Source organism: Typopeltis vanoorti, chromosome 3, assembly GCF_054136105.1.
Source record: "Typopeltis vanoorti isolate ZY-2024b chromosome 3, IOZ_Tvanoo_1.0, whole genome shotgun sequence".
Classification (NCBI taxonomy): Eukaryota; Metazoa; Arthropoda; class Arachnida; order Uropygi; family Thelyphonidae; genus Typopeltis; species Typopeltis vanoorti.
The window spans coordinates 87,952,501-87,970,445 of NC_143551.1; the positions used below are offsets into that span (position 1 = coordinate 87,952,501).

Consider the following 17,945-nt stretch of genomic DNA (forward strand, 5'->3'; position numbering starts at 1 on the left):
TTGTTCCTTGTAAACAACAGAGAATAGATAGAGATCTGACGAACTCTCCTATTGAGAAAGAACTTTATTAAGAAACCAGAACAAGTCCTAGGATTTACTTTTTCCCTTTAGTTCAGCACCAACACATAAAATGAAAACGTTTTTGTTTCATGAATACGCAATTTGCTTGGCTACTGCAAACTGCTTTATGGGATTCGGGCTCACACTAACTCTATAGTTGTTTTTGTTTGGGGGGGGGGGGGAGTGAGGATGGCGTAAGAAAACCGCAACAACATTGTTTCGGATATTCTCTGCTTTGCGGCCGCAATGTGCATTCAGACAGACTTATTTGAATACCCTAAGAAACACAGACGAATAATACAGCAAATTCTAAACTGCATTTGTCGAATTATTAAATAATACCATCCAATTATATCTTCATATTCCCTAGGATTGTTAAAAACCGAATATTTGAAATTGCAGGACTATTAACATAAAATAAATAGACAAATAGCTTTCTATTTACTAAAGAACATAAGTCACATATAAGACTACAGGATTTTAATAGGGAAATTTAAAAAAAAAAATCTACAATGGGAAGATTTTAAATTTAAATTTTGTTAAAAACTTAAATTTCGTCATGGGGAATGTGAAAACATCGATTGTTTAAATATTTTTAATGAAAAAATATTAAATTTGTCAAAATAATCGCAGAAAATATAATTTGGTTATAATCTGTAAACATTTAAAATATTCTGTAGTAGCCATGGATAATAAAGATACTGATTTCAAAACTATTAGTACAATACAAAATTAAGTTAGGTGGCGTACTCGGTTTTAGTAGTGTTAACGTTCAATTTTAGTACGTTTACTGTACCTTATCTTGACCTTGTACACTCATCATTCCTCCCATTGTAACACCGGATGGTCCCATCATAGCTTCTTGACCTGCCATCATACTAACCCTTTGTTGGTCTGGTCCGCCCGTCATCTTTCCGCCAGGTCTGTTTACCGTTGTTTGAGAAAACTGATGACGTCTTTTGGAACAATCGTTGCACACCCATACGGATCGCTGTAGAATAAATGAAGAAATACAAAATTATGACTGTCCCAAATCATTATCATTTTTACTTCCTTTCTTATATAGACTGAAATAATTTGAAAATCCAAGATTTTGTAAGAAGTTACCATATTAAGGGATTTGGTATCATTGATAAGTAAAGTATCAATGCGCGCACACACACACACACACTGTCCCAAGTTCGGTGGAACTTGGAACAATTATAGTTCAAGAGTGCTAGGTATAGCACTTTATAATTGTTTTGAAACAATAGCTATATAGTAAAAATATACAATACTCTTGTGAAACAATAGTTTAATGCTCATTAGAAAATTAATAGCAATTCTGTTGCACTTCAACATTTACTTGCCCAGACTTTAAAGTGATCTTTTGACCGTAAATAATAAATGACCATTAATTATCTATATGAACATAATTGCGAAGTGCAAAATTCAGGGCGTTGTTTACTTGTGGTTCTGGGCAAGCATTGGAAAGCACCGGATATATCAGATTTTAGTTATTGTTGTTTGCATGTATGTATTGTTCAATTATATATTTATTGTCGTTTTTCAATTGATTGTTATCCTACGAATTTTTTTAAACAATATTTGGGAATTTCAACAATGTAACTGCGCCTATTGTCAACTAACCGATTCGACAAAACTTTTTTTTTTTTTTTGTGCACAATTGCAAATAATTTTGGAATTATTCCAAACACAAGTTTGGAATTGTTGGGAATGTAATTATTGGGAATTAAGTTGGGGAATAGAGTTATTCCAAAAATGTGCTGCAAGAATTTAAGCAATGTAAGATAAACTAATCAAAATAATTATAATTTTGCCTTCTTCAAATAAGAGTTAAATACTGTTAAATACTGTTGTTGAAATAAATACAAATCCATTAGAAGCATTTTCATTAATAGAAGAATTTAAATGATGAAAAATATCCTCGAAATATAATAAAACATCAATGAATATAAGTCCTTCAAATACTTATCAGTTATTTGACTCTATGTCCTGACCTTGCACCATCGATCTTTCACTTTCATTTTTTCCCCACCATAACTCTAATCGATTTATCTGGTGCCAGAAAATTCACAGATGTCGTAAATAAAATGAAACTGTAGAAATGATAGGCGAGGAGGTTAAGTGATGTCTTGTTCATGTCCGTGTAAGGTTAAACACCATGAATTTGTACTTAGCATGTGTCTGACAGCTACCGTCATTGATGGGCTACACTGTTAGGTGAGCCCAGGGCTTAAGTCAATTAGCATTAGAAAATCATACATAATTGCATTTGATAGGAGTCCATTATCTTGTAGCATTAAAACGCACTTAAAGATCGCCGAACATTCTTTGGTTGTTTTTAGACGTCTGCTATAGCATTGGAGAAGAGAGGGGGGGAAGCATGAGCAGGGAAGAGAGGAGAAAGAGAAGGTGGCCATTACTCTTTTAGTTCGTCTTATGTCTTACCGCTTAATTATAAGTGCTCGCTCTAGCAGGCATTGCCAAGGAAAGGGTGTGGTCATAATATGCACGAGATAGAGTTCATGAGGTGAAAAGAAGTCCCGTGTGCGTCATGAGGCGTACAGTTTTCTGTCACGGAAATGGTGAGTTGTAAAGGTTACGCTGAAAACATACACATACAGAGAGAGAGAGAGAGAAAGAGAGAGAGAGAGAGAGAGACGGTGTGATGATCAGTCTCGTTTCTTTTCTAAATCTAATTAATAATTTCACAATGCATAATCAAGAGTTAAATAATGTTTCTGTTATTTCATTCATCCTTTTCCATTAATTCTACAACTATAGAACTAGGGGTTGTCTTCGGAATAGAGAAAGCTTATTTTTAGTAACTCAAAATGGGAAATACAAAAATCGTCTGTATGAATGATAAGTTCTTTGTTTGGTTTATCTTGATCGTTTTAAATATTTCCATTTCTTTTTAAACTTGAATGTTTATAACTCGTTTAAAGAAGTGCTGTGGAAGTTGAAGATTTAACTAGCAGCTTCTTTGGAATTATTTCGGTAATCAAACTTATGTTAAAGGAGTAAATAACATAAACTAATATGAAGATTTGTGCTTTATGCACAATAATATATTGTGCGGGGGCTTTTAGTCTTATTATGACTTTGTTATGCGTTAAAATAAAGAGTTTTTATTTATGTATTTATTTATTTTTTTAAATCGGAGACTGCAGAGACTGAGAAGTGGTAACAGAAGCATTTCGAAACGCATCTAAAGCCTTCTAATCCGACAGAGGAGTCTCCAAGGTGCCTGCATTCTTTCGTATCGCTTAGCAACAATACTCAGACCACAGAATTTCATAAGGCGCAGAGTTGTTAAGAACAAGATTCTTCGGCACAGATTATTACTTAAGTTATCATGTTTTCGATCTACAATTTCATTCGATAGAAGAAAAAGAAGACATATTATGCGAATTTGAGTTGTTAAATTCAATTAATAAAAATGCTTTGAAAATAGCGAAAAAGCTCAAAAGGCAACGTTTTTTCTCCTCCCTCCCTCCCTTATCATTTCATTTATTAAGATTTCGACTAACTTTGGAATATAGTTGCTTCTTATTTGTTTAAGATCCTTTGAAAAATTCGACGGAGACTGTGGGGAGATGCTAATATATTTAAAAGAAGCTGTAGGAATTACTTCCTCCATAGGAGAAAGTTCTTCCGAAATTTCCTGGGAATTTCGGAACAAAGAATGCGATAAAGGAAGAAGGTAAAGGGAGAACAGAAAATAAAGGAAAATAACATAGATGTAGATACTACTTAAAAATAAAATAACATAGACACATCAACCGATTTTGACCAATTATTCCTTGACGGTTTTACCTACAATGTCTAAACAATAAACATCTCATGCGTAAGAAATCGGGCCAATTTAATGTTAAGAATGTAAGTGGCATATTTAAATATTAGCAATACAATAACGACAGCGAACACAAATCCTTTAATAAAAATGAAAAAAAAATGCAGTAAAGTATCTGCTACGGAACCTGTAGCTTTCTCAGTATTTGGCTTAATTAATTTTTTTAAAAGTTATTTTATTGTGACTCCCACCCACGAAAAGTTGTAAACTATTTCAATAAGAGTGGGTGGGTTACCTAAAGTTTTTTAGTTTATTTTTGATCTGGAGACCAAACATGGAACTTTTCAAACCTGTAAGCAAAGTGTACGATCTCACACCAGGCCAATTAAATTCATTTTTTAATTAAACACATTCTTAAAACATCCCTGCCGACGGAGGGATTCGATCCCTCAGCCTGATGGTTGAAGAGCAGATTCGTTAATCACTCGGCCAAATTTTTCATGTGAGATGTTTTTATGATCTTAACTTAATTAGAACTGGCAACATATTTTATTTTGATTTTCAAAATATTGACTCTTAATTTACCTACATGTCCACATATACTCATCGAGTTGTTTATAACATTTTCCGAAATAGAGTTAAAAATATAGAAACAAAATATTTTAAATTAAAGTTTTGGGTCCCCAGCCATCAACATTGTACATACTAGAATTAAAATAATCCATAAGACATTTGCTCTTCTTGCTCAGATTTTGCACCGTTTCTAAAGTGAGTTTGCTTCCATTCGAGCACAATAGCCAAAGGTTAGCGTACCAATATTTCTTGAAGTACTGTTTTGATAACAATAAGTTGACTTCTATCATCGGGCAAAAAAACTACGAGACAACAAACACCACATGTCACTTTGGATGGATATTTTATCTAAGAAAAAAACTCACTTTCTTCAATAATCTTTCCTTCGATATTTATTATAAATCTGAAGTTGGATGAAATACTGTTCGTAAATTTTGTATCAAAAATCCAAAATGCTAAAGAAATATCTTCATACATGACAACCAATGCTGCAAAGAGTTCTGATTTATTGGAACTAATTTTTTTACTAAAGGGATAATATTTCTTCAGTGAGCACAGCAGATATGCGGTCTCTATTTTCTACTGCTCTGTACAGTGCATGTATGCCCCTCTATACAGCATTTTATATGGTGTTGCTCTCACATACTTTCTGTCATGATGAAAAGAGATTAATGTTCGACTTCTACTATCTGCCGGCGTGCTGCTCAATACTGACAATGCTGCCCCAAACTAAAACAAGACTTCATTTTTCTTTTCCAGCAAAATATATATTTCAAAGTATTATCTACACTTCACCTTAGGTGAGCAAATATTTTACGTACAGTATTTTTTGTTTTAGTAAAATGTCAAATCCGATAAACTGACTTTTTCAATACTAGTATTGGTTTTCTCTTCCTAAATTTAAAAATTCTCTTTTTAACTATTTAAGTATTTATGATTGTTAAAAATATGACTTTATTCACGTGGCAAAAGGCCAACAATGAATCAGTCATTGACTTGAAATACGGAACAATACAGAAATCGACAATAATACACACCAACAATAAGGAATTCTCGAAACAGGGTAAAAGTTGTTTAGTTTAAAAGTATATAAAACGAACAATGTTGTAAATTTCTAAGTTAAATAATACTTGAGTAAAGTTATATTACAATAAACAGTTTTGACTAAAAAAATAACAAACAAAGCGTCTACTCCTACAGAGAACTAAGCAGGCACAGCTGGTTAGTGCGAATATCCTCAGCATTTGCGATCGATGCAACTTATTGATTTTTAGCTCTAATGGACTTTGTAAACATGAGACCTACAATACGCTCGTAGAGAATTGGTCAGATGGCGATGCAAAAAGTAGACAATGTTTTGCTGATTCAGAGACATCTGTGCAACGCAAGCAGTCGGAAATTATTCAGAGAATTATACAAACAATCCGCCCTTAATTTCTCATTGTAATCAAATCAAAACAAAGTCTAATTTGTTTAACATGCGTAGTAAGAAGTTTTAGTATTTTGTTTAACGAAACTTTTGTTTGGATTGTTATGCTATCACGTCTTTATATTCATAGATAAAGATAGATAAGAAAGATAGAAAGCTAAATTATCGAATAACAATGAAATATATTTATATATACGAACGAAATTCTGTTTAAAATGGCACGGATATTAAACTGATAAATTAACCAATTTAATTAATTTTTTTTTTTGATTTTTTAATGTGAAATGACTCACTTAATTTTAATGCATCTCTAAAAAGTAGATCACGTTTTCGGATTTAGAAATAGCTGTTAGAATTTGATCAAAAAAAAACTCTAAGCAAAGATCTTTTTATATGATCTGATTACTTTATTAATGTTTGCTTCTGCAAGTCAGTGAAAGATTTCGCAACTATCCTTGAGAAGGGATGGAAAAAAAAACACCTTAAAGACAAAAAAAAAAAATCCTTTTATACTTGCGTCATACTTTGAGATATTTTAATCAGTCCTTGTAATGTGTCTTAGGAATAGAGCGTTAAAGACAAGTTTGCTTTGAATTTCATTTTTTTTTTTTTTTTTAGTTTCGCCGTAACACATTCTTCGAGATTAAATAACTGAGAGGTTTAAAGGTCTCCATAATAATAAAGGTAAATAAAAATGTGTTTTGAAAACGGCTGAGTTGCAAAATAAAATAAAACAAAAGAAAAAAAAAGCAGTTGATTAAAAACGATAGCTAGCTTCTTTAACCTGATTAAATTAACTTTTCGCAACACTAAGAAGACTTTATCCCATGTCCTCGATTTTAAATTGCTTAAAGTATAAGCCCATCCAAAATATTAGCTGCATATGTAAATATATAGTACGACCTTCTTTAAGTTTAATTCTTACACGTTGAAGTAGTTAGTGTTGTCAGTTTCCTTCCGTAATTTTATTTTTTTCTGACAAAGAACTTTTTTTCTGTTTCTTATTCAAAATTCCTACGCTAGATGGCACTCCAAACAATAGCATACTCGGATAACAAATGATGCCAGAGAGGCACAGCTATTCTGTTTGTTCCCATTGATTTCTACTCTCGTGCAATGGCTTCTGCTTTTCCGACAAATAAGTTCCGCGTTCTCCCTTCTATTCCCCCCCCCACCACCACCACCCACACACACGCATTCTCTCCTCTGCTCCAAGCGTCATGTTGGACCTGACAGAAATACAGAGAACTGTGTGTGGTTTCTGCAATTAGATAATCATGCGGGGGGGGGGGGAATCAGAACCTAAAAGCCATCAGTCATGCGAGTATTCAATAATCAACTATAATTTACAATTTCTACCAGTAAAACGATATCATTTAAGTAGAGACATCTGCAATGGCTCGCGACTGGAAGGTCATCGAACGCTCCTATAATTTAATTCTTAAATAATAACAATTTATATTATTTAAATTAAGGGGATATTAAATCCCACATTGTTTTAAAACCGAATAAGAAACTCAGAGATTGGAATCAGAGAGTTTCATGCCGAATATAGTAAACTATAAAAGTATCGGCGAATACTAGCGTGAGCTAATGCAAGGAGTCCTAGTTACGTAGTACAATCTCGGGCAACTCGCAGCACAACTCTCTGATTCCAATCTTTGAGTTTCTTATTCGGTTTTAAAACAATGTGGGATTTAATATCCCCTTAATTTAAATAATGTTTATATCGCCGAAATGAAGCCTATTCGCTCTTTATATTTAAGTAACAATTTATATTTTAAGTAATTAAAAAAGAGTAAACAGAAGGGCAACCATACTCCGAAATCCGTTAACTTACATTTACCAAACGAAGACCAAACAAAAAAAATTCAAATGCCATATCAAAAGCTTGTTTCTGGGTTCCGAAAAGCTTAGTTACTTCTTTGACGAAGTTTCACACCCTCTTTTTCTTCTCCACCCCCTAAGACTTTTCATGAGTTCATGCTCTCTTTTATTTCAGGTAGTTCTTCATTAATTTCCAGTTATTCGTGAAAAATAGTGTTCTTTACACTACTTCTAAGAATAACTAGAAAATTTTATACCAAGAAATTACATATTTCTTAATGTATCTTATCAAAATTAATAGAGACAGATAACTTCACGGATTCTTTAATTAATTACAGAATGTTGATCATTCCCTCCAAGGATACAAAATATAAATTACGTTCCCCACTCGGTCTACTAGAATCCTGCTCCTGATAGATTCTTTTTATTGTGTAAAATTGAGACTAGACCCAATGACAATGAACTCGTCAAACTGGTGAGAGTTTTTGATGGGTCTATTGTGGTATCGTTCTTTATTTCATGTATGAGTTTTTTGTTTTTGGTTGAAAAAAGTATTTTTCCTGCTTAGTTTTTTTTTTTTCTTTCTCTCTAGAAAAAATCTTCAAATATTATAGTTTAGCAAGGTCGGTAGCTTCCCTAGCGGTTTTAGCTGCAAAACAATATCCTTCGAAAACAAAAGTAGAAATTTTAGCTTTCGTCTAAAACGAAAATCTCCAACTCCTTCTTGTAGAAGTTTTTCACACATCATATCATGTTATGATATAAAGACGAAATGACGACTTCCTAGACTCCTTAAAAGAGCCATAGTAATTATAAAATTCATTTCTGGTTAAATTGTGAAACAAATGTATTTAACATATAGCGAATAAGGGTGAAGCAAAATTGCTTTTCATATTCCCCTCTGTCTGAAATGAAAAACTTTGAATGGAGTGTTTATGAGCCACATGCTCGCCCAGTGAGGGCAGTGAAATTAGTTGCGTTCAGAAGTACTGTAGATATATTTTGGCCTTTTATATTTGTAGCTTTCCGCTTCATTATATTCCGAAGCTTCCTTGATCAACAGGTTTGGGTGGTTGCTAGTCTTGGTAAAGAACTTGACTGCTAGATCTTGAAGAAGAGAAGAGATTTAAGGAATGTTGACTTCTCTATGGATCTGGGTGTTTCTAATAAACCAAGGGGCATCCAGAATCATTCTCAGGCACTAATTCTGCAATCTCTGTAGTTTTAGAATATTTGTATTCGTAGTGTGGCTCCATGCGGTGGATGCGTAAGTGATGATTGGTCTTATTACCATCTTGTAAATTGTTAATTTTGTTTGTGTATACAATTTGCTTTGTCTGTTAATTACAGGGTAGAGTTGGGCTATGACATTGGATGTCTTTGAGGTAATGTGTCTTATATGATTGCTGAATAGAAGTTTTCTATCCAGGATCACTCCGAGATATTTGACTTCGCTCTGCCACGGAATCTTAACTCCCAAAAGATGAATGTCCATATTGTGGATTTTCTTCCTTGTAAACAGTATGGCTGAACTCTTCTGTGGGTTAACTTGGATCCTCCGGTCCGCCAGCCATCTCTCTAATATATGTATACTGGTTTGCAATCTTCTAGTTGCCAGTTTTGGGCTCAGAGATCTTGCCATTAATGCAGTATCATCTGCATATAATGCAATGAATGTTGTTCTCGGGTTCAGAGGGATATCTGCTACGTAGATTGAGAACAGGAGAGTAGCTAGAAGAGAGCCCTGGGGTACTCCTGCAAACACCCTGCGTCTGGACGAAATCGATTCTCCGACCCTCACCTGCATATATCTGTCTTTCAGGTATGAGTGGAGTATTCTTATTAACTTGATTGGAAAGCCGAACTTTATGAGTTTGTAGAGAAGGCCTTGATGCCACACTTTGTCAAACGCCTTCTCCGCATCGATGAAGATGGCAGCATTACTGATTTTCCAATTGAAACCTTTCGTAATGATTTCTACTAGCGTGTGGATTTTTTGAGCTGTACTTGTGGAAGCCAAGCTGCTCATCAGGCAAAACTCCTAACCTATCCGTTTCTGCTTGGAGTCTTGTGAAGATCACGTTCTCTGTTACCTTTTAGAGGCTGGACTGATTGGTCTATAGCTCTTGGGAAGGTGAGGGTTTATCCCTAGCTTCTTCAGTGGCACGATGGTGGCTGTTTTCCACGCAGTGGGAAAATGCTAGAATCTGAAAATTGCATTGGTAATATTGACGAGATGAACTATGACCTTTCTTGGGAGTAGTTTTACTATTCGGGTAGTTATGCCATCAGGTCCTGGAGCCTTTTTATTATTTAGGTGTGTGACTATATTCATTACTTCAACCGGAGTAGTCGGAGTGATGTATTCAGAATTAACAGTGTGCTGCCATAAAGTTGATCTGACATGCCGGTGAATTTTGTACATAAGGTTAATACTAAGGTTTGCATAAGATGGATTGCATTGAGATTCAAGGTTATCTATCAGTGCTTCAGCTTTCTCTTCATCTTTGTGAACTGTCCCTTTCTTTGTTAGTATAGAGGATATGAGTTGCTTTTTGGTGCGGATGGCTCTTAGAAATTTCCAGACGGAGTGATCTTCAGTCTTGATGTTAGCCAGTTTGGATTCCCATTGGTGGTTTCTGTGTTTTTGGAGAGCTTCCCGGACCTGTCTGGTTAGGTTGTTCAATATTGTTTTGTCTTATGGGGGGGCTCTGGTATTGTGGTATCTCTTTCTGGCTCTATTTTTTGCTCTGATTAGCTCCATGATTTCTTCTGGGATACGGTTGGTTGAGTGAAATACAGTAGATTGTCTGATTGATTCTATTGCTTTCTGAATTTGTATGGTTAAGTTATTTACTGCTGTGTCAATCTCTTCCTTTTTACTGATATTGGGCACTGGACCAATATAATCTCGAAGAACCTTGGCTGACCTATCCCAAGGTATGAATGTGTGTGGATGAGAGAATTGATCTGATGAACCTAAATTAAGCACTATGGGACTGCGGTCAGAAGATAATTCGTTAACTGTTTCCAATTTGTATTGGTATCTTATATTTTTGAAAATGACGATGTCTAGCACATCTGGGCTACCTGAGGGGCTGAAGTGAGTGGGTTCGGTGGGACCTGTCACCACTGCAGAGTTCAGCATTGCGTAGTTGAATAGTGTGTAGCCTTTGAAGTTAATTGAAGAGCTGTGCCAAGCTGTGTGTTTTGAATTGAGATCTCCTGCTACTATTGTGGAAACATTTTGTCCAAGTATGGAGTCTAGATCAGTTGTTAACAGAGGAATGCTCGGGGGTATATAAGCAGCATAAATCTTGAGACTGCCAGCATTGCTGGTATGTACCTCCACCCCGAGGTTTACGATTTGAGGGTTGGCTATTGTATTATGATTCAGGTAACTCTTAATATATATGGCAGTGCCTCCCCCCCCCCCTCACACCAGTTCTGTCATTTCTGTACATAGTGTATCCACGGATTTTAGGGCTATTGGCTGATCTTAGGTGTGTTTCACCAATCAGGATGATATAAGCACTGAGACGAATCGCAAATTCTTGAAGCTCCAAGACCTTGTTCATTAATCCATTCGCATTCCATGCCACTATCATGAGCGACTTGGGTTTAAATTTTTTACTCATGGTTTGAGTGCCTTGGAGGAATCTCTTTCTGGAAGATGGTGAAGGGCTTGTCTTGCTGAATTCCTGCAGCATGGTGGCAAGCGAGGTGGTCAGAACTGATGTTAGGTTGGAACCCTCTGGCTCGAGAGATGTGGGTAACTTAGTGCTTGCAGCCTCAGCATATGTTTTGATCGTGGTTATGGGTCGTGTTCCTTTCTGTGTGGTTGAAGGTGAGGCGTTTTGAACTGGGGGACGGCCCACTAGATTGCTTATAGTGTCATTACGAGGAGGAGCAAGATTGGCTTTTGCTGACCCTCGAGTTTTTGGATTGAAAAGGCATCCCTTGTAGTTGGTGGGGTGAGGTCCTCTGCAGTTTTCGCAGCAGGCAGGAGTAGTGTATGGCTTGGAGCAAGTGCTGGTCTGGTGTACCTTGTCGCACTTCAAGCACCTGTTGGCTGCCTTACATAATTTTTGGGCGTTCCCGAACCTTTAGCATCTATGACACTGTCCAGCTGATGCCCTCTTTCTAAGTGGCTCAGTTGTTATTTTGAGTCCGCATACTACAGTTAGATCGTAGATTTGTTTCTGTGTGTTGCTTATTTCCACCAGCACCAAAGGCATTGGTCTTTTATCTGCTTTTAGCATCCTGCTCACTTTTACTGTGGACAGGCCCTGTCTAAAGAGATCAGTGCTCACATCTTCAGGAGTGATACCTTCAGCTATCCCACGTAGAACCACCTTTGGTTCTACGTGGGATAGCTGAAGCTTAACATTGTCCATAAATCTGGTCATCTGTCTGTAATCCATGACAGTAGTGAGTTGTATTTTAACTCCCTCATCTGAGTTTTTGGCCCATGAGAATGAGATGTTTTGTTCTCTGAGGGCGGACGAGACAGAGATCCATTTTTCCTTATCCCTTAAGATGACTGGTGGTATCTTTTCTTTAGGAACATTGAGTTTCCATCCCTGTTGTTTTGGGTTCTTCAACATTGGTGGAGATTTTCCTCTTCTTTTTGACCAATTGGAACTCTGTATCTGTTTCCAAGGTATGATAACTGCTGTCTTGGGATGTAGCATCTTCCATATTTGGGGAGTGTGCAAAACCTGATTGCGTCAGAGTTATGGGATCTTCACTTATGTCATCCATATTGTCCTCTGTGATTGCTGAGGGAGGGGGGAGATGTGTCAAAGAGCTTGACTTTTCCCGGCCAATCATCAATCAGCAGCTTTCCCAATCTGAGGAAATCCTTGTACACCTCCTCAAATATGGCCTCGTTCAGAGGTTTTGCCATGACAACAATAATTTAGACGTGTAAAGACACAGATGGAGAAAGAGTAGAGATTGATCAGGTGTCCCGAGCAGGTTACAAGTAATCCTGTGGACTTTTGAGGATCCACTAGCAAATCCCGTAGACACTCTCAGGTGTCTACCAGCAATAAAATACAACTAGCTGTCCTACAGTAGGGAAAAGGAGTGTCACGAATTCACTTGGCCACAGATTGAAATCCTACCTCCCTAAATAAAACCATAAATCCACCACTGGTCCTCATTGCGGGTGGGGGCTGCCGGTCATTAGACCTCTTGCATGTTTCATGCAGAGGGGGAGACAGTAGAAAACAAACTATGTCTGCGCCAGTGCAATGCACGTTTCGTGAAAAACCTTGTAAACAAAGTAATCAAGCTCAGTCTAAAATAATACGTCCGTTCACATCAAAAGCCAAAAGCAGACTCCATTCCCCTCCCATTTAATTTAACATATGTTCTGTGTCAAACACTTTTACCGTTTTTTATACTAAGAATAAAATGTGTACAAATAAATTTTAAAAAAATACATTTTAATTTCAGAAAATTAAAAAAAAATTAAAGACTTTTATTATATTACATTACATTAGAATATAAAATATAAGAAATGCATATTTATTTTCATAAAATATTTATAAAATTAATTAGGTATAGTTTGGAAACCCCGGTTATGTATTAATAATAATAATATATATATATATATATATATATACATATTATTAATACATAACCCGGGTTTCCAAATTTATTTTCCCACGTCAAAACACACCCCCACGCTCCCTTCCTCCCCCCCCCCTTTATAAACAACCTTAAGCAGGATCATGAAGGAAGATATCTTGGAATCAAAACAAGGAATGTGCAAAATTTTTTCACCTCTTTTATTCTGCTATAATTGTCTTCTATACTCACCCATAATATATATATATATATATATATATATATATATATATATATATATATATATATATATATATATATATATATATATACCCCTTTTTTGAGTAATAATAGCCAATGTATTTAAAATAAGGGACACTCCTAAATAAAAACAGGCTATAATAGCCGTTATTATAATAATAAAATTAATTCCAAATAATGGTCATCCTCATTATGAATAAATCTAAATGGCTTCAATAAATATCTGTTAGTGCTACGTAGCAATTTCACATTTTGTTATTGAAAACATCGTGGGTGTAGTGAACCTTAAACCTTATCAAATTCTACTAAAGTTACTGAAGAATTCTTATCACACCTGTATAAGAGTGGTTGATATATCTCATTCTCCAAACTACAAAATTACAAACACACTCGTTTTTACCACTGAATGGTTGCCTTCCTTCAAGTCAGTGGCTATAAAATGAAGACGATAAAAGTCAAACCTACAAATCTAAACGTAAAAATTCTTGTATATCATAGCGTGACTTTTTTAAATAAATAAATAAAAACTCCGATCATATTTTTAAAGCAACTTTGTGATCGTTATAGAAGTGATTAAAATAATAAGTTTTCATCATATATACAATTACAAATAGCTCTCATAGAAGTCTTGAGAAAAGAGGGCATTCTTAAACTTTTCTTGCGTACGTAATGTAACCCATACTTTAGTCACAGTAGTGTATTTTATTGCAATTGCTGCGTGAAGAGCATGCTTGACTCTCTCTCTCTCTCTCTCTCTCTCGTTATCTCAAGACTAATGACACAGAATGCGCATGTCTTTGACATTATCATCAATTAAAATTAGCCCTGGAGGTGGAAAATCATTCGTTAATCTTCTCCTCAGTCGGTTTACAGTATATGCTTAGATAGCATTTTTATTTTTATTTGCTCTTTTCGTTACTTCTTAAACTACTTAAGATTCCCCAGCGAGTCCTTTGTCCCGCAGACAAGAAGAGGGAGGAGTAATGACGAATGTTTGGGATAGAAATTTATTCTTTGTTGTCAGGGTTAGTTCCGAAGAAGTTTACTGTTTGACCTTAGTTACTTGGACGGAACACGGAAAGGAAGAGAGAGAGACGCATGCGCCATTTTGCTATGGAAAATAAAGTCAGTTTTAATCAGCTGAACCACCCGTCAGTATTGTATTCTGTGGCCTTCACGAATATCTGTGGGTGGGTGGGATTATAAGGTCTCGAGAGAAGGCATTTGATGATGAACAGTTTGATAAATAGCTAGTAATTAAGGAGTAGAGGAAGACGTTTAATTAGACTCCGAGTTATTTAGGGAGTTATTTGTCTCGGTCAGGTGACGCCATTCAACTCTTGGAAGGTATGTCTTTAGGAGGAATTTTCATTTCTTAACGTTCGTGACAGCATTCCTAACATCAACTACCTGAGCGCTAAAAGCAATTGAAAGAGTTGAGACTTTTAATCTGCTTCCATAGATTTATCCATAGACTTTTCAGAAAACTTCCTGAATCTACAAGCATTTGGTATTTTTATCTTAAAAACTAAATTGTATATTTTTGTATCACTTTAATACATTTACATTAATGCAGTATTTTAACTCAAGACAGAAAGGAAGGAACTTCATAATTGAAGCCTTTGGCTCTTCATATATATTTAGTAACTTCATAAGGAGTTTTACAACAGAACGTGAGTTAGTCAGTCTGGAGGGAGATAGCAAGACTTTTTGAGAGGAAGGCATCGAAGAAATTCGATTTTTCGACAAAAGACATGCAAATGAAAGACAACAGATTATGTGGATAGGATTAATCAACCTCTTCAAGGAATGAATTAGATTTGTATGAAGTTAGCTAGCGATGGCATTGATGCCAACTCTGTAAGGAGATGAAGATACGATGACATATACCTAATCTATAGAAATATCAATTCGATTTGTAATTATTTCTGTGCAAGATGCTATTTTACATCAACCCAGCTACTAACTCTATATAAATCCCACCATCCTTGCAAATCCTTAAACCTCAAAAAAATTCTGATGCTGTCCATAGAAAAGCAATTTGGATGATATATGATCCCTCTTTTATAGAGTCACTTCGCCATATATCTCACTGATTCAGTTCTGTCCATTTTCTGCAAGTACCTTCATGGTTGCCGTTCCACTAAACTGGCTACCATCATTCCTGCACTTTTTTTTTAGATCTCTTAAGGTAAGAGCAACAACGGCTGCTGCCCAGCATTCCTTTTGAGCACAACGCATCGAACCAACCTACTCTACTTCTCTTTCTTTTCATTCCATCTACCTTGTCCCTGTGAAATACATGTTAGTATTTTCCAACAACTACAACCTCCAACTCTTCAAGAAAAATGTCATATAAACTTAGTTCCCAATCCTAACATATACCTTACACACGGCAATGATGTGCTATAGGATCTCCTACCTCTAGTGTATGGGATATATTATTATTATTATTATTATTATTATTATTATTATTATTATTACGTGACACCTCCAAAGACTCTACGAGGGAGGGCACCTTCTCTACAACTCTGTCTCCACCACTCAATCCACCAACTATAACGAACCGCAACTACACCAACGCCATCTACCGTTTGCTATAGTTTATGCATGACATACACACACCTCATCGATATTATATAGTACATATTCGTTTTGTTATTATTTTATTAATTAAATGTATATTAATTATTTTAACTTAATTAATGTTTCCATATTAATTAGGTTAGAGTAGTTAACTTATTTTCAAAAATAATAATATGATATTATACTGGAAACTCAATTTTTTTTCCAGTATAATATTATATTATACCGAAAGAAAATTAAGTCATGATAAGGATCGTACATTTCATATTTCTGTTACATATCGATTGCATATCAGGCTTAGCATATCTGCGGTTTATTTTAAGAGAAAGTATCTTTAGCATATCTAGCATTCCTAGATGAAAAAAAAAGTTCTTTTTCTAGAATGAATGCATGCCTTTATTCCGCTACTAATAGAATTTTTTGTCAATTTTTTTTAATTATTCACATTTTTTTCTCGTCTCTTCACTAAACAAAATGTTCGGTGCGATTTTTTAACCCATAGTAAAAAAAAAATGCAGTTCTTCGATAAGAAAGAATTCTCCTTTTAAAGTTTCAAAATTAATTGGATAGATGATGAGTTGAAGAACTTAGTGATTACTTTTATTATTTTCGATGAGAGGGGGAAGTATTTTTCTCGTTCATACTTCATATTGTGAACTACTTAGTTCGCAATATAATGCATGAAGGGAAAAAGAAAGAGATAGACACGACACGCATAGAAATAAAAATTACAAAAAAGAAAAACGTGGACAGCAACACAAAGAAAAATAATAAACATAGGAAGGAACTAAGAAAAAAAATGAGCTACAATATCTAGTATGGCGTGACCTAACCTCATTTTGATTTCTTCATTGTTAAGTAATCTCCTTGGCAACTTGACACACGATGATGTAAAATTTCATATGGGGTGAATGACCTCACTTACTGTTTAAAAGACAAAAGGCATCTAATGATAAGAAATGGGTCAAAGAGGGGAAGGTCTAATGTAATCCCACCATATTTTATATAGAAATGCATTTTTAAATATAACCTCTCAAAATTCTTCAGATTTCTGGGTGAATACCGAATCAGATTTGACTTTGTGTTTGTTTTAGATAACTGGAAGTCAGTGCCGTCTCACCAGCTACCTAACGAAGTGGAAACACTGTAGATATTTTAATGTGCCGCTGCTCTGTGCAGAAAAAAAAAAAAGATCTATCCACCACGCATTATAAACGAATTTCAAAATTATGAAATAAAAATCATATTTTTTATATAATTTATGAGGAAGAAATTTTCTTTGACTGTTGTTCGAATGTTTTGTACAAAACCGCATGAAGCACGTCGAAAAGTTGTATTTATTGGTGGGTGCTCTGAGGTCGTTAGCTTCTATGATATATCATATGATGTAAACTTGCATATGTCAACGTCAAAAACAGTCTCCTTAGTGGTTTATTTTCTACTTTTTTATTTTTTTATTATCAATACAAGAATATAAAATATTGAATGCGGGGTCTCCTTTAGGTAATACATGGCTGACTATTTTCTGAAGTTCTTTCTTATCTCACTCTTCCAGCACGACTGCTCATTTGTGCAGTTTGTCGAAATAAAATCTTTTTTTTTTTTTATTTCGTGCTCATAATATTGATTTCAGTTATGAATACATGAGTGTTTTTGTTTTTTTTTTTCTAAAAAATGGTACTAAAAAATAAAAATCTACATTAAAATTCTGAAATATCAAAGGAACTAACCTACCAAAGAAAGTATGGAGTTTGATTGAATATCCTGCTGGTCTTTTATAGGTTTGTCGATGGAACAGTAGATCAACTATAGTAAGAAAAATCAATTTCTTGG

The 17,945-nt window shown here is 35.0% G+C and overlaps 1 protein-coding gene across 1 annotated transcript in view; it reads right to left on the bottom strand.

Annotated features, from left to right (window-relative positions):
• LOC150108359 (uncharacterized) overlaps window positions 1-17,945 on the bottom strand; it is a 165,779-nt gene that overhangs the window by 86,443 nt on the left and 61,391 nt on the right. Inside the window, exon 3 of the mRNA XM_090390451.1 lies at window positions 857-1,051. Coding sequence (XP_090246577.1) covers window positions 857-1,051 — 195 coding nt within the window. The remainder of the gene's footprint in view (window positions 1-856; window positions 1,052-17,945) is intronic.